At 37.9% G+C, this 18,699-nt stretch overlaps 1 protein-coding gene across 1 annotated transcript in view; it reads right to left on the bottom strand.

Annotated features, from left to right (window-relative positions):
* The window catches only part of GPC5 (glypican 5), a 766,577-nt gene that overhangs the window by 640,893 nt on the left and 106,985 nt on the right, over positions 1–18,699 (bottom strand). The window contains exon 3 of the mRNA XM_035564881.2: positions 6,405–7,099. Coding sequence (XP_035420774.2) covers positions 6,405–7,099 — 695 coding nt within the window. The remainder of the gene's footprint in view (positions 1–6,404; positions 7,100–18,699) is intronic.

Consider the following 18,699-nt stretch of genomic DNA (forward strand, 5'->3'; position numbering starts at 1 on the left):
TAAATAAAATCGATTTAGATAGTAAGGCAGTGGATTCACAGGATAGCTATTTCAAAAGATGCCGATTTCTTGCAACTCTTTAAGTGCCTCAACCTGTCAAATTATGAAAGTTACTAAATATCCAGGTATGGCACTTCCCTCAATTAGAAATACTGTTAATTTGGTCTTTTGTTGACTGTCAAGCTTCCTCCTTCCCCAAAATAAAAATTGCAATTGTACTGTTGCTTGCAAGTGTATAAGTGTGTATTTGGGTCATCCAAATGTGTTTTTCATTGCCTTCATTCAGTTTCTTTTTTAAATCTCAGGAATTAATTGGTTTAGTGCATTTCTATAAGTACTTTATATTCTGGAATGGCATTGAATAAGGTTGTGCAATTTGGCACTAGAAAAGCCCTAGTAAAAAGTAGCTACATAAACCAGATCCTAGAAGGAACAGAAAAATAAATATTCTATTGATAATGTTTTTTAATATCTCTCCTCATGGGAATATGAAATTCAACATGTCACTACTGCAGCAATTCAGACTGCTTAGGTGTTTATAGCTAGTGTGGTGATTTTACCCAGCTGGGCAGCTGAACTCAACCACAACCATTCTCTCACTCCCCCTCCTCAAAGGAAACAGGGAAGGACATATGATGAAAAGGGTTCAAGGGTTGAGATAAGGACAGGGAGATCATCCAGCAATTACTGTTACAGGTAAAACAGGCTCAGCATGGGGAGATTAATATAATTTATTGCCTGTCACTAGCAGATTAGAAGACTGAGAAACTAAAAGCAAACTAAAAACACCTTCCCCCAACGATCCTGTACCACCTCCTCCCCCCGAGCGGCGCAGGAGAATGGGGAATGGGGGCTGCGGTCACTCCCTAACGCTTTGTCTCCGCCTCTCCTTCGCAGTCACTCCCTGCCCCTGCTCCACGTGGGGTCCCTCCCACCGGATGCCGTCCTTCCCAAACTGAGCCTGTGGGGGTTCTTCAAGAACTTTTCCCACATGGCTCCGTACCACGGGGTCCATCCATCCCCCAGGAGCAAACTGCTCCAGCACGGGTCCTCCATGGGCGGCAGCTCGCCCCAGGCCCCCTGCTCCTGCGTGGGTTCCTCTCCACGGGCTGCAGCTCCGGCCCGGGGCCTGCTCCTGCGGGGGCTCTCCATGGGCCGCAGCCTCCTCCAGGCCACATCCACCTGCTCCAGCGGGGGCTCCTCCACAGGCTGCAGGGGAACTTGTGCTCCGGCTCCTGGAGTACCTCCTGCACTGACCTTGGTGTCTGCAAGGTTGTTTTTTACTCCTCTCTCTCCCAGTTGTGCAGCTATTTTTTTTCCTTTTCTTTAATCTGTTCTCACAGAGGCTCAGTCAACATTGCTCACTGGCCCGGCTCTGGCCAGCGGCGGGTCCCTTTTGGAGCTGGCTGGAGCTGGCTCTGATCTGACACGGGGCAGCTGCTGGGCTCTGCTCAGAGGCCACCCCTGCAGCCTCCCTGCTATCAAGCCCTAGCCACACAAGCCCAATATAGCTAGTCATTTCAAGAAAAATAATAAGTAAGCAGAGTTCTAAATATAGTCTATTAGCTTCTTACTGCTGGCATTCTACAGCACAAGAAAGATTTTTTTTTTCAATTATCAACAGTATTAAAAAAAAAAAGCAGGACAAAAGTCTCTTTCTGTACAATATAATCATGCACATTTTCAGAAGACATATAACACAATTTCTTTCAGGATTAGGCTAAGATAAGAGAAATATATGCACATCTTTGTATGCATATATAGCTTTCTACATCACAGTCACATACTTCATTTTCCTCCAGATCCCCAAATCATGAGTGCCCAGAATATATAATGAACAACTAATCAATATTTCTTTTCATCTGTTTTACTCAGTATTAATCTCAGACACCATTGATCTTTTGGGATTCAACAACAATAGATTAATGTTAAGTTTAGTTTGGAGGAAAGATTTTAATTATAAAGGCTTATGCTTTTTCTCATTTTTTTCTTTACTGATCCCTTCCCCTCTTCCTTCAGCTCTTGCCTCAAACCCATTTCACCTCCTCTCAAGTCCTCCATACTGCTTTACCCAGCACATGACAGCACAATTCCTAACACCATGAAACCAAACCAGGGCTCCCTGAACCAGCTTTTTTTTCAGCTTCCTAACCAGCATCCACACAGAGAAAGGGATGGAGAAACATAACTGAGGATGATGCCAGACCAAGACTTAGCAAGCCAAGGTGAGGCTGGCTTAAGCTGTCATTGAGCCACACTGTGAGTGACATGGGAAATTGCCTTTCCGTGGCATGTGACTCTACCTACCATCAGCGCATGCATAAAGGGAACAAGTACATACTTTTCCACAGGGGACAATATGGTCCATCTACACTAGAACTTTAGAAATCTTACTAAAATCTCTCTTTTTCCTGCTGTCTCACGACTGAGATGCAGTGTCTAGCATCTGTAGATGCAGTGTCTAGCGTAACATCTGTAAAATGGAAGTAACATGAAACACTTTATGATCACTTGTAAAAAGTTTCCGTTTTTTTTTTCGTTTTTTTTTTTCCTTTCCCTTAAACAATGTTTAAATGTATTACAAAGTTCCTGCATATTCATTCATTGGACTGTATGGTTGCCCTCATTGGGGATTTTCCTGACTATGCCATAGCTCACACAAATTGGCATGTGGCTTGGCACAGACAGCATAGGAAGAAGTTACAAGGTCCTATATAGAAACAGGCATTTTTACCTGTTATCCAGTGGATAACAACTGCACAGTATAATCTTTTTCGATTATCTTAATAATAAACAGCTTATACTATTCTCACTTTGTACGATGCTGCTCTCTTAAAACTCTATGGCATTACGTTTGCATGAGTGTACATGCAGAAGACTGCTAAAAATGTTTCTGTTTCAGCTCCTACTAGCTAAAAAGCATAGAGCCCGCTGCACTGAGCATAAACAGTGCATAAATGGGCATACGTAGGCTTCAGGAGCACAGAACAGAACCGGCATTAATTATATGCCAATATGTATATGTGAGCATATATAAGTATGTGAATATTTGCACAACCCACAAATTTCCACTAGAGTCCATGGAATAGCATGGAAAAATGTCCAGGTATAAAGATGATGAACTTATGCTTCATTTATCTGTCAGTAAATGGAGCTGTGGGAGGAAGGAATTAAAGGTGTGAATTCAAAATAGGAAGAACAAAGGGAAAGAGAGATTGCAACTGTAGACAGTGTGGCACTGCTCTGCTGACCCAAGAAGAAAAGTGAACAAGTTGTAAATTACTGGGGAAAAAAAAAAAAAGTTTTGTAACAGGAAGTGGTGTTATGCAGGCATTGGTCTTTCCACACCAAACAGAACAACATAACGTATGAATATACACTAGATTTAAATACAGATAAACACACAGCATGTTAGAAAGAAATCCTTTAAGTACACTTATTTACACAAACATACATATGATTAGATACAGAGCTATACAAATCCATGTATCACTGAACAGGATACACTGCTGATTCTTACATTAACATTTGTATATGCATATTCCATATTTCCATACATTTTAAGATATTTTTTCTTCTATCTGCTTCTTTAAGATTCAAAAAAAGTACTTACTGTGATGAAATTCAGCTTTAAAACTGCGGAGACTGCTGAATGCCTAAGCAAGCCATTATTTGCTGGCTCATAATCATCTCTGTGTCTGTTAGGATCACTGATGCATTAATTGCTTATCTAAATTTGAAATAGTTCATGAGTCACTCTGAAGATAAATAAATAAATATTAATGAGCCAATTTCAACAGAAATCATATCCTCTTCTTCTAAAAGCTGAGACTGTTTTTATTCCATGTCAGAATCAGCTTTTATACGTAATGTATGGGCAAGTCTGAACTATACTCAAGCCATAATCAACAGATCAGTACTGACCAACTAAATCACCATGTTTGAAGGGATCAATGTGTCACAGTCTTATTGACCAAATTACATATCAAAGAAGGAACGAACTGATCAACTGTAACAAAGAGATTAAATGAAAGATGCCATCAGGTTTATGAATAGTCTAAACAAATGGATCTGATGCAGATTGAGTGAAAAATGAATTTTTTAGCTTTTCAGGTTTGGAAATGATTCTATATAAAAAGATCTTACTGCAACAGAAGTAAACAGTTGATCTTCAAGCAAATACATTGCCACAAAATATCACTGCATAAGAAATTTTTGTGTTTCTGATGTCTTGTGAGGGAAAGGGACAAGAAAGACAAAGTTTTCAGAAATATCAAAATAAAGCATTTTGGTTTGGACCAATCTGAAATTTTCATAAAGCCAAAACACTGGGTGAAGGACTCTTCACCCATTTAGTTTTTCATTCAAATTGCATGAAAGATACTATTTTGGAGAGTAAAAACTTCCATTTTGAAAACACAAGTGTGCCAAGAGACTTTAAGCCTGGGGCAATGCTGGTATACGCTTAAAAATGCAACTCTAAATCTTGAGTGGGGAGCTTTTTTCATACCAAATGACCCAGCACGAAGCAGGAAAGAGGCCCATCCTTGAATCTTTACTTGGTTTTCCTAGCTTGTTCCTGAAAATTGTAGGGTAAAAGATTTTAAAAAATAATAATAATAAATAAAATCTTAAGAGGAGCAGGGACTATCCCTAAAAGGCAAATGTAGCGTGGGAACACATTAGGAATTGGACAGACATCGCTGAGGCATCTTTAAGCCAAAATGTTAGATAAAAACCTGTTCAAAAATCACAGTTTTTCTTAATACAGTTCAGCAGCTAGAGATTCTGGCTAAAGTAACTGGCTTGTGTAAAGTAGATCAAATGGGAAATTCTGAGAAATGGTCAATTTACCTATTACTCACTGACTACAAGCAGGATTAAAAACCCGTTTTAATAGACTGTGGGTTTTAACACAGTAAGAAATTATTAATCCTCTATTTATTATGCTAGGGCAAGTAATTTATTGTCAGCTGCTTAGCAGAAAATGCTGTTTCAGCTTCAGCTAGTCAAGTAAGGAGGAAAGTTGTAGTACTCCTAGAAGTATTACTGGTACCTGCCACCCCACAGTGGTGCACAGCCATAAATGGACCTGTGTACCCTCCAAAAGTGAAGACATCTACCTAGACCAAGATATCCAATCCAGCTTTAAGAGCAGAATATGCCACTGTCAGTGAAATCTGCATGAAGAAATACAGAGAAAAGTATACTTACAAAACATATCATGGATTAAATATAGGAAGAATTTAAATTCTGCTACTTACACGGCTTTAATGAATTTGCAGATATACTTTCATTCTAATGTGTAGCTAAATACTGTGTATTTTCCCAAACCATATTTAAATTCTTCACTTCAGGCATTCACAGATAAGATAGCTGCCACTTAACTTGCTTTTTCCCTTGAATTTATATAAGGAAGGACTTAGTTCGTGTTGCAGATGAACTGTGCTACGCTTCCTCTGAAACCCATATTATGCAAATAATATACTCTACATCATAGGTTCTGTGAGGCAGGCCATTGGAATCTAAAGTAAGAATTGCTTGTATTTCTTGTTATGAGGATATAACAATAACATGATCAAACAATTTTCTTATGTGGAGTTCATGAAAAACAGGTTTTTGTGCTCTGAAAAGCTGTAAGAAGATTCCAGTCTGAAAACAAATATTAATGCTGAGACTTACGCTGTCATTTTTACAAACCTTGGGATATTATTTTGTCTTTAAAGAATATTTGAACATATGGAGAATATATATTTGTGGAGTTACTTTTCACAAGACAATTTACTCTCCTCCTTTTAATATTTTAAGCTTCCAAACTTTACAACACATTCCATTTTTTACACTTGGTCAGTGTAGAAGAAAGATAAGATAAATTAAGAGATGCAGTTGTAAAATTAAGATAACTTAAGAGATGCAGCTGTAAAGTTAAACCTAAAACTATTCGGTACATCTATTGAAAATGTCAACTTCTAAACAAAAAGGGTGAAGGAACTGAAGTTTCCATTCAGATGTGCAACAAAATTTTCACTCAGCAAAATTTTGAAATATCTGTGGTTTCAAGGGAAAATATTTTTCGACATTACTTCAAATATTTAGATGATTCTGATTTTAAAATACCCATGTATGAATTTCTTTCATTTTGAAAATCCTTTAATTTAAATGCTGCCAAAATGTTGAATCTCAACTTGATGCCAAACTTGTAAATTCATTATGTGAAATTAGAAGTTCATGTGGATGATTAAGGTACATCAAACTACAGTGTTGGAAAAACACCTTGTTAAATAAAGCTGAATTTGGATACAATGTGTTCATTGCCATGAAAAAGGCCACACAAGTACTAGCTATTAGTGCTACTTTTTCTGGTGTCCTGTTTGCACCAAGCATGGATAACAACAGCTTCTTACCTGCTCAGATAATTCAGGTCCGTGTACATGAGCTTTTATAAGAGCATCATTAACAACTGAATGAAAGTTTAGAAGCACGTGCTCAATGTCGTATGTACCATGCATGGCGCTTGAGAGCTCCTCCAAGGACTGAATGTACTCCTGCCAGTGAAGATCAACTTCTGCCATGTAGGCTAAGCAGCCTCGGATGACATTGAGGCAGTAGCCCATACAGGGCTTACTCGAAGTCAGCCCTTGGCAATGGGGGCAGTACTGCATTCTCAGTAAAGCTCTGCTGCAGTCTTTAGAGAAATGCAGATGATCTGTTGTATTGATCACTTCAATCCCCAAATTAAGAGCCTGCAGGAAAGTCCGGCTGGGTAACAGTGATCTTCCCATTTGTCCTATGACCTTCTTGGGAATGTTACCAAAGGGTCTGATATCTCTTCTTGCCATTCGGAGGCACTCCGCATATTCCAGTGAAACATCAGTCTGACCAGGGTTAATAATGTGATTGTAGACCACTGGGAACAGGTTGTCAAAAAATCTGTTGACAAATTCCTCTGTGCTGATGTCTGTGCCAAATATGAAGAGTCCAACATCTGTGAAAAACTCCTGAATACGTGTAGCAGCCTCAGCAGCCATGTTCCTATACACATTGCAGAAAAGCGTGCTTGTGTGATTTTCAGCTAGTCTGATGAGTGTTTCAAAGGTCTCTGTAATTAAAAACAAACAAACAAACAGAAATTAGAGCAGGAACTTAAAACAATCACACAATCTTACAATGTAAATCTTACATTTATCCTGAAAGCATTTTTGTAAAGATTATGACTTAGAATTTATGGAGAGAGAAAATACAAACTGTGAAAACTACGTTTTCTATATAAGCAAACACCTTAAAAATAAGGTTACAACACTGTAATAATACACCTGTTTTCCTGGAAGAATTTATTAAGTACAGTCTAAACAAGTATAAAAGGAAATCAGTTGTAAGCTGAGTTATTAAGCTACAAAATAGAGCAAAGCATTGATGTACCTGTCTACACATATACATGTGATCTCTCTCGTCCCACAACTCATTGTCCAACTTGCAATAAAAAGTGAAATGCTCTTAGTCATTCTACCTCAAGTCTTTCCTCTTGATATCTTAAATGGTTGGGCAAAAGTAATATTAAACAATTGAAATGACTCTTCCATTCCATTAAAACTTAACTTTTAAAAGACAAAGAGTTTGTCTTGTCTTCCAAAGGAAGGAAATGTACCAAACACACAAGAGAACATGCTTTTAAATAACGCTGGTTAGACTGTCAATTGCTGTGGTCAAAGTGATGGAACATGGAGAATTTCTCTCACCAGTCATTGTGCTGGATACACCCTCTCTAAGCGTCAAGATCTCCATTGCCTGTTAAGCTTGAATAGGTAAATTTGTACTTAGTTATATGTGTTAGGTGATAATACTTATGTACACTGAGTAGTTTTTATCAAAACAGCTAAAATATATTGGAAAAGAATTCAGTCCTGACTTGATCTATGATTTACAGGTGTAAAAAGAAAGGAAAAAAAAAAAGGCAGTTTTCAAAACAGAACAAGAGTGTTTGCATTGAGGAATTCCAAGATCTGCCTGAGAAGTTTTCATTTCAGGTTAGGCAAAGGAGCAGTATAGAAATCAAAAGGAAACTTACTTGAGAGTTGAAAATAAAAACACAGTGAAACATCATGTATTACAAGTATTAACTCATTTTATCCACTAGACAGCTATGGCTAGGTCCTTTTCAACCCAGGCCATTCTATGATTCTATGATTCTATAAATCTATGATTCTGCAATTTGACGATTCTATGACTTGGTAAGTTTATTTCATTCATTCAATATGGAATCTAATGCCTTAGAATTAAAATTCTGTGTTAAAAAATAAAAATAAAAGTAAAAAATCTTCAGAAGCAACATAGGATAGAAGACAAATAGACAAAGGGAGGGGCTCATAAAATGCAATAGTATAAATGGAGCAGGGTTATTAGAAAGACTGTAGCCTGGTCTTCAAGGGAACTCGACACATTTAAAAATTCTTTTCTTTTTTTTTTTTGTTCCAGTTTTTAAATGGAGCTCTCCATAGAAATAAAGTTGAGGGAAAGCATAAAGTACAGTCAATACTGTCCAACCAGTGATGTTAAAAATAGGAAGAGTCAAATAGTGTCAAAAGTTATCAGGCAATTACTGAAGCAATTTGAAGTCTGATGAATAGGAAATATTCAGGAACAGCAGAACACCAAGAATAATTCTAATGTAGTCACCAAGAGTAGCTATCATGTCTTTAATATACATCTATACATAAGCATAAATGTCTCATTTCCAATAAAAAGCTTGTTCAGGTCAATGAAATAACTCTCACTGACTTCAGAGGGTTTGAAATTGCCATCTTTATGAAGAGAAAAAATCACAGACAAGCCATGTTTCACTAATCTGCTTATACTTTCTATGCATTGTTTTTTCCAATAAAAATGATATACATGCTTAGGTAAGAATATGTCATTACCTCTATTGCTCTGTTGCCTATTACCTATTAATTCTCTTCCATCCTCAAGAAGGTGGAAGGATTTTGCTACCTCTCTCTTTTCCATTCTTCTAGCATGTACATTAGTAAGAAAAAAAATGCTGACTGCATCCAGTAAAGAGTACGAAAGTGCATTCAATTTGTCTCATTCTCATTATTATGACACATACATATGTGCCTCTCTCATAAAGTGAATTTCTCTATAAGCATGTACACATGACAAATATCACAATGCTTCAGCAAAAGGTTTGATCTGTTTCAAAAGTTAGACTCCTAAAGTTATGAGTCCATGTGCAGCTAGGCTCCTACCATACCCCATGGAGACAATTCCTGGATTCAGTACAGGAAACTACCTTCAGCATATCCCGTATGTTGACAAGGGGAAGTCCTAGCTGACTAAGACACAGTATCAGATTGACCAAGATGCCCACCTTAAGGCAACTGCACTGAGGATGACATCTCCACCAGCTATAAAGGCAGCCTCTACCACAGAGGCTTGACTTAGTTGGCTGAAGAGCATTCAGTACCATTTCCAATGGTAGATGCCATTTAGCTGCCTGTCCAGAAGGGCATGGGTATCCTGCAGGTCCTGCATCACACCTGACAGTTTAATGTGGATATTATGTAATTAAAATAGTACTAGACAGCTGTGTCTAAAGAACTGAAGTAAGTTCTAGGTATCTAGTTATCACTGACTGAAGAACCCTTAATTTGAAAGCCTGAAGTAGACAGAATATCAGACAAAAATTTAAGTCATATTGATTCCTGTTCGAGATGTTTTAAAATAACAGCCGGTCAAATGGCTATTTTTGTAACTGTAGATCCAGTCTACACAAATTTTGCTAATGCTTCAGATGAAATTTATTCAAGGAGGTAATGTTAGTAAAATAATGATGTTATACTAATCTCTTTAGAACGACATGAACAAGACTTCTATGATCCTTTTCAATTTTTTATTATTACTTTTTCATGGATGAAAAACATAAAGTATGTGATCTAAAATTTCTGCTATAATCTATGGCTGCAATATTCTATTAACAAGAGCACAACTATTAGATGAAAGAATAAATCATGCTGCACATGGATAATCAATGTAGTGGATTTTACAATGTAGTCTAAACAATAACAAACTTCTGAGATTGAATTACATTTTAGTACCTCAGCAACCCACAGATGAATGGGTACAATAATCAGCTGCATGATTTATTGACTATTTGTGCTTTTCTAGACAGCATATGGTAATACTGGCCACTTGTGTTTACAATTCTGCATCACACTGTTTAATTGTAATTTTAGCATTTTATTTCGTTTTTTAATTTGTTAATTGGACTTATTCTACTGGCACGTTTCTTGTTTCAGAACTTCCAAAACTACTCAAGAAATTTGTTTTGCCCACAGACAGCTTGAACAATGACAGAGAGCAAAGCAGATCTATGTTCACTTACAATATTGAACAGCTCCTGTGAACATTTACAACGGCAATCTATTCACAACACTTTCAGAGACTTCAAGGACTAACCAGGTTATGCTGATTCAATACTGCAAGCATAAATTTAACAATGTGTTTCTGTATCTTTTTCAGTTTATAGGCCCAGACTAACATTATCAGTCTTGATTACTGAGCCACAAAAAATAAGTGGCAAGTTTTCAATCAGCATAAAACCAATACATATAAAAGACATTTTAAATATAACTAAGATGAGCCATACAAACTCTTTTTACTGTTATTAAATGCTCACTTGTTTATAACTGCTTCTCTAATTTTCAGGCACACAGGTGCTCAGTGCCTCTTATCTCCATCCTTTATGAGATCTTTGTTGTAACTACTATGGATACTTTCTGCAGCGCTATCATGAGTAGTATCTAGTATTTACCATGGGGAACATGCAACTATATATTTTTGCTAAAACAAAAATTATGATTTGTACATTCCTAAGTCAAAAATCAGGGCTGTCAATATACTAGCCCCTTAATTTTTTGAAAAAAAAAATATCTTTCTGGTTTTGCTAAGAAGCAACAAAACACAAGACTAAAAAAACAAAACAAAACAAAAAAGTAGATAATTCCTTACTGCATTTATTCAGAGGATTCTTCATATCTGGATTCATTTTTTTTGTTGATAATAGCATATTTAACTAAGTGATTACAAAGCGTGATGGAAAACAACTATCTGGTCTTTGTTTTAAAAGAATTGCAATCTTTCACTTCCTTTAATATTTTTGTTTCTGAGAGCCACAGATAGTTTTAAATTGTAAAGAAACCATAATATAGTAATCAACCCAGTAGATTGCTGGCTTTAAAAGAGGACACAAAAGTATACATATGCCTTGTTTACTATTACAAGGCAAAGAGAGAAAGAAAAAAAAAAACATATTATTTTTACTCCTGGATTTTAATCAAACGTAAGGGAAATATTACACCACTGAATTTGGATTGATTTTAAACCAGCTCTGCAATTTTCATTCTTAATACTTTGGGGGAAGTTTCCTTCTAGTACACATACCTTAGAATATTAATTTAAACCAAATTTCTATGGCATCACATTTTTATAATAGTGACTGCATTTTCTGCAGTTTACCATTTCTTCCCACACGTAAGTGTTATATACAAGCTGCCAAATGAGAACATGTATGGTTGAAATTCTGTATTAACTTTTGAAACATCTATAGTGCTTTCCATAAATAGTTTAGTAAATGAAAATTACAGTATTAATAGTGGGCCAACAAGTTGTGAAGTCTTGTAATTCAGTTGTAAATCAACAGCCTACATTATATAATATATACTTAGGATACTTAAACTTAGTCAAACCAAGATACAGAATCACAGAATCAAAGAATGGTTTGGGTTGGAAGGGACCTTAAAGATCATCACCTGTTCCAGTGCCTCACCACCCTCTAAGTAAAGAATTTCTTCCTTTTACCTAATCTAAACCTACCCCCTTCTAGTTTAAAGCCATTACTCCTTGTCCTATCACTCCACTCCCTGACAGAGTCCCTCCCCAGCTTTCCCACATTTAGGTACTGGAAGGCCACTATCAGATCTCCCCAGAGCCTTCTCTTCTCAAGGCTGAACAACCCCAACTCTCTCAGCCTGTCTTCATAGGAGATGCTTTAGCCCTCCGATCATCCTCATGGCTCTCCTCTGGGCTCATTCTAATACATCCATGTCCTTCTTGTGCTGGGGGCCCTGGAGCTGAACACAGAACTCCAGGTGGAGCCTCATGAGAGCAGTGCAGAGGAGGGAAAATCACCTCCCTTGACCCGCTGGCCATGCTTTTTTTGATGCAGTACTGGACATGGTTGGCTTTCTGGACTACAAGTGCACCTTGCTGGCTCATGTTGAGCTTTTCATCAACCAATGCCCCCAGGTCCTTCTCCTCAGGGCTGCTCTCAATCCATTCTTCTTCGCCCAGACTGTATTTTTGCTTAGGATTGCCCCAGACCAGATGCAGGACCTTGCACTTGGCCTTGTTGAACCTCATGAGGTTTGTACTGGCCCACCTCTCAAGCCTGTCCAGGTCCCTCTGGATCACATCCCTTCCCTCCAGCATGTCAACCGCACCACGCAGCTTGTTGCTGTTAGCAAACTTGAACTAGAACTATGTATTATAACCAGAGAGGTTAAAATCCATCCTTGAAATAATGGACATAGCATTTAGCATGAATGCTTTCCCAGTCCAAAGGGGATCCAAAAATGACATGTATGGATTACCTTAAGTATCAGCCCGTAAGAAACACGAATCCAGATGACAGAATTCAAGCAAAAGATGAAAAAAAAAAAAAAAAAAGGTAGTAATATAATGAATTAATGCATTACGACTCAAAAATCCTATGGGAAAGTATTAGCTTGTTGCTACTTTATGTTAATGTTCCGTGATCTAATATGTTTTCCTCCTCTTTACAAACAGCAGAAATAATCCAGAAGCATCAAATACTCTCTACTAAAGATATATAGTCTGAGGAATTCCACACTAAAAATCATCACACAAGCCAGTCAAAGAAATCTGAGGAGATTGCTTATTTGTTATATGACTACATGTCATGGGTTTCAAAGAGCGTCCAAAGAGTTTGGTAAAGGATTAGATGAATTTATTATCTTTCACCTACTTCACTTCACTTCTTTTCTTTTCTTTTTTTTTTTTTGAGGTGAAAAAAAAAGAGAGAGAGAGAATAAAGTATCCATTAAAGCTGCATTTCTTAAACAAACACCCATGTTTTCCACAGAAGATTCAGGAACACTGAATTTTACGAGTGGAATTGCATTATGCTGAAGTTAGTTTTATGTTTCTCTGCAACTACTAGACATCAGGAAGAAAAAATGTATGCACAGCTCTGGTATATTAGTGATTAGTGATCTAATCACTATTAGTGCTTAGTGATATGTGCAAAATTCTACTTGATGTAGGCAATGTAAAACCTTTTTGTTTTATGTCATATATTTCAGTACCTACTTTGCAGAATGATGCAAAACATAAGGAATGAATATGAAGTATGCAAGTGTCAGATACGTTAATAAATGTACCTTTTCTAACTTGACAGTCCCAACACGCTCAGCCTCTCCTCATAGGAGAAGTGCTCCAGTCCCTTGATCACCTTGGTAGCCCTTCATTGGACTCATTCCAGTATGTCTAGGTCTCTCTTGTACTGAGGGACCCAGAACTGGACACAGTACTCCAGGTGCAGCTTCACCAGTGCTGTGTAAAGTAGCTCATTTCTACACTAATTCATGAGCCATTCTTCAGAAATCAAGAACTAAAAAAATACATGTTAAAAGATCAATTGCTGCTAGTAGCTTTGGCGCTTCCCTCTAGCTCTACTTCAAATTCATATGCACTTTTTACTGTAGTCACAGCTGAGGACAAAAACAAATTTATTCTTTTCACTTGTATTATGCTTGCTGCCAACTGACACTCTTACAGGCTTCCACAGAATCACAGAATATCCAAAGTTGGAAAGAACCCACGGGATCACTGCATCCAACTCTTGGCTCAACACAGGACTACCTAAAAATTAATCCATAAGTCTGAAAGTATTGTTCAAACACTTCCTGAACTCCTGCTGGCTTGGTGCTTTGGCCACTTGCCTGGGGAGCCTGTTCCAGTGCCCAACCACCCTCTGGGTGCAGAATCTTTCCCTAACACCCAGCCTGACCCTCCCCTGTCCCAGCTCCATGCTGTTCCCTTGGGTCCTGTCGCTGTCCCCAGAGAGCAGAGCTCAGCGCCTGCCCCTCCACTCTCCTCGTGAGGGAGCTGCAGGCCGCCATGAGGCCTCCCCTCAGCCTGCTCTGCTCTGGACTGAACAAACCAAGGAACCTCAGCTGCTCCTCTCACATTTCCACCTCCAGACCCTTCACTATCCTTGTTGCCCTCCTTTGGACACTCTCTAATACTTTTATGTCCTTCTTATATTGTGGAGCCCAAAACTGCACACAGTGGTCAAGGTGAGGCTGCACTAGCACAGAGCAGAGCAGGACAATCCTTTGCATCAACCAGCTAGCAATGCCATGCTTGATGCACACCATGATACAGTCGGCTCTTTTGGCTGCCAGCGCACACTGTTGACTCATATTCAACTTGCTGTTGACCATAACCACCAGATCCCCATCCATGGGGCTGCTCTCCAGCCTCTCATACCCCTGTTTGTATGTATATCCAGGGTTGCCTTGTCCCAGATGCAGAATCTGGCAGTTGCTCTTGGTAAACTTCATATTGTGGGTGGTTGCCCAGCCCTCTACTCTGTCAAGATGTCTCTGCAAGGCCTCTCCACCTCGAGAGTATAAACAGGTCTTCCCAATTTAGTATCATCAGCAAACTTACTTAATACGCATTTGAGTCCTGCATCCAGATCACTTATAAAAGAGAAACCCCACTAGTGACTGGCTGCCAGCCTGATGTAATGTGATGGTAATGTCACCATGGCATTAGCCAGCTCTTTGAGTGCCCTGGAATGAATCCCATCAGGCTCCATAGACTTAAGTGCATCCAGCTGGAGCAGCAAATCCTGCACAAGGTTAGAGTTGGATGGGAGTTTATAGTTACCACAGTCATAGTCCTCCAGCTCAGGGCTCCAGGGGGTCTCAGGGCCCATCATCAGCATTAAAGACAGAGGCAAAGGAGGCATTAAACCTCTCTGCTTTATCTACCTTCCTATTTGTGAGGTGACCATCCTCATCGAGTAACAGACCAATGTTATCTCTGGTCCTCCTTTTGCTGGTAACGTACTTAAAGACCCCCCCACCTTTTTTTTTTTGTCCCCAGCAGTACTGGCCACCTTCAACTCTAATTCAGCTTTGGCTGCATGAATTTTCCCCCTTCAATGGGGAATAGCATCTCTGTAGTTCTTCCATGTCACCCAACCAGCTCACTTTTCAGTCTAGCTTTCTAGCCTCATGAAACCAATGAACAAAAAGTCAAAACCTAGATTTCCTTATGCAGTTCACATATGTGGTCAAGATGCAGACTACTTTATGAAAATTTCTGAAAACCTATCTTTTAATAGCTGTTGAGACTTTTCATGAGATTATCTCATGAATTACTACCTGATTTTGGTTGGCAAGATGCTTTTTAATGACTATTAAAGTTTAATTAGAGCTCACTGAATGGACCCTAGAACAATAGAGGTTAAATTTAGACACAAATCAATAACGTTTATTGTGGTATAAATAATTATGTAACTATGTGTTAATGTGCTTATTCCCTTGAGCTTTGTATTTCAATGCTCTTTAACCTTCACCAAATTCTTTTCACACATAACCAAAAAAACAAACAAACAAACAAAAAAACCTCTCTGTTTTAAATGCTACATTATTTCCATTTAGAGACACCATTAGTATAATAGTACATTATCTATTTTTACTATCCAGCTTCACAGGGGGTGCTCATAGCCTTTCACCCTATTTGTAGATGCTCTGCTAAGCTGTGTTTTGCAAGTCCTGCTACAGCACTGCCAATTAATACATTCCCAAGGCACGTAATGGCTTCCAGGAAGGAGATGGATATAATAGTTGCTGGGAACGTGTCTCTTCCAAACTATAACCCCCGTGTGAATTCCACTCTATTATGTGATTCTACCCCATCTTGCAATACAAAAAGGGGTTCGCGTCTATTGTACAACTTAAAATTGAATGGTTACCTCCCCATTCCCTTTACATCTGTGTAACCTAGTTTATGAGAACCTAGAATCTGTCTCAGTAAGTTATAAAACCACATAGAAACAAAGGGCTAGGAGGAACACGAGATGTCCTCTAATAAATCCTTTGAACACAGGGCAAGTTTAACTATATATATGTTCTCATATATTACCACATTCATATAACTTATTCTTAAAAAAAACACAGGGAGGCCACAATCTCCAGGAAAACCATTCCAGTGCTTCACCATCCTCTCGTATATTCACACCAATGCAAATAAATTATTTACTTCTTCCTCCCTTTAGGTATTTCAGCTTAGATCACCCCCACTTGACTGCAAACATCTACAAAGCCCAAATGCAGCTCTGAAGTAGATGTCTGCATCACAGCTAATGAGTAGAAAGGAATGGGCATGATTCATCTGACCCAGTTTAGGTGTCCACATGGAAATAAGACAAATCACGCTGCTTCTCCCCTCTAATTATAGAGAGAAAGAGGTTGATTAGTTCGGAGAACATATGTAAAGTCAGGTGATTACTTAACACCTAAAGGTGTTACTTAACATCTCTTCTCACATACCCACAGTTTGGTTCCCTGGCATACAGGGAAATGAGATTAACTTGGCCCATCTTGTCCCCAGTAAATAACATTTCATTGTTTCTTATCAACTTGATATCTTCTTGTACTTAGTTTCTAAATATTTCTGCCCGAAATTAAGCTAACCAGTCTAAAATGATCTATCTGTCCCCTTTTTTATTTAACAAAACAAAAACAAACAATTGCCTATTTCAGTCTTTTGCTACCTCCATATATCCCAAGACAACTACTAGTATACTTCAAAGCATGTATTTTGACAAGTGAAGATCCTTTACATGCTTCCAACCCTGCTCCATAACTGTGCAGAGGTCCTTCATCTGTTAAAAGTGTGATTAACATTGGTGATATCTGGGCTTGAACTATTTCAAGTGGAACCTGGCAGAACACGTGAGAACACCTGAACATCTTGCTCTTCAAATGCTCTGCATTTTTGAATGACTCTGTATGAGAATCTCATTTATATTATTATAAGTAATATATATTGCCATGTCAGCTATTAATACATATTTATCTCTGTGCTACAAATTATCAGGCACATTATGGTGCCTTCCAAAGAATACCATTCAATTTATAAATAATTTTGAATGTATGCATGCCAATACTGATGAAAGAAGAGATGGTTACTAAACAATGAGAACTTCCAAACCCCAAACCCACAAGTAAAACGGGCAGCAAAAGATTACATCACCTTATCACACCTATCACACAAGTGCACAGGGTGGTGATTCATCTCAGCTACCACCTCAGCTGAATACCACATTCTCTTTTTTCTCTCAGTGGAAAGTAATAGGGATGTTTAAGGTGTGACTCATCTTACCTATTTTAGATGTTTATGGGAAGATGAATCATGCCAAAATGTTTATGAAGAGATGAATCATGCCAAAAAAGTGTCTCTCCCAATTTACTATAGAGATTACTTGAGGGTGACAAGCCTAGCAATCCATTATCGTCATTAGTTTTGCCATTTCACCTGTATAACTCAGTTATCTTAGTTACATATTTACTTATAAATTATGTATTATTGACATATTTACTTATATCTTCTGCATTATTATTACTTATAACTTCTGTATTAACCTGTAATATCTACATCTGAATTTCCACTGTAGAAAATTAGATCAAACTGTCTCCTCCAGAGATTTCTGTCCAAAGACTTTCCTGTAACTAGAACTGCTTTTAAAACATTATATTCATTGAAATTCAACTGCACATATGCAATCTATAACACAGAAAGAATTTTTTGATGAACTCTTAAAGAAAACATACATCCTGTAAAAAAAAAAAAAAGCTGATCAATATGCCTCAGTAAGTTAAAAGTGATGTCCCATTTCTTTATGAAGTCTACAGAGTTTAATGTTGGCCTACCAGCCACACAAATGTGTGTTCATCGACTTTTATATGTGCATATTGAATATACATGCACTTGTATACCCTATATGCTATTCCTTCACTAGAAGAGGCAATTTGGAAAAATATGTATTACATTATCAACTATAGTTCTTTTATCTTTTAATTTCTGTCTCTGTCAAGCTATTTTGATTCTGTGTTAATAACCAAACCACGTAAGATTAAAAAGGGTGCAGGACATATTGGAGGTGAATTTTTGCTTATGCAGACAGAGGAATTTTAGTGCCTTTTTCACTACCAGTGACTCTACCAGCACAGACTCTCATATTTTCAACCACTCTTCATAAGTAAAATGTGTCATGAAAATGTAGTCTCGTTTTTCAAAATCTCCCTTCTATTCACTCTGAACATGACTCTCTTCCAGAATACCACTACAAAAGATGTGTAGTACATAATGTAACTGTCAATACTTGAATGCTAATACATCAAGTAACAAGCCAGAATTCCAAAAGGAATTCTGTACTTTGACAGTACTTACAAAAGATACATGCAGAATCTCTCTGTCTGAAAAAAAAAATATTTTCTAAGACACTGAAGAAAGACAGTGTATTTGTAACATTAAATTAGACTGCGCTGCCAGCATCCCACACTTCTAAAGCTATCCAACAATAATGAGTAACAAGCCCACTGTGGA

Source organism: Cygnus atratus, chromosome 1 (assembly GCF_013377495.2).
Source record: "Cygnus atratus isolate AKBS03 ecotype Queensland, Australia chromosome 1, CAtr_DNAZoo_HiC_assembly, whole genome shotgun sequence".
Classification (NCBI taxonomy): domain Eukaryota; kingdom Metazoa; phylum Chordata; class Aves; order Anseriformes; family Anatidae; genus Cygnus; species Cygnus atratus.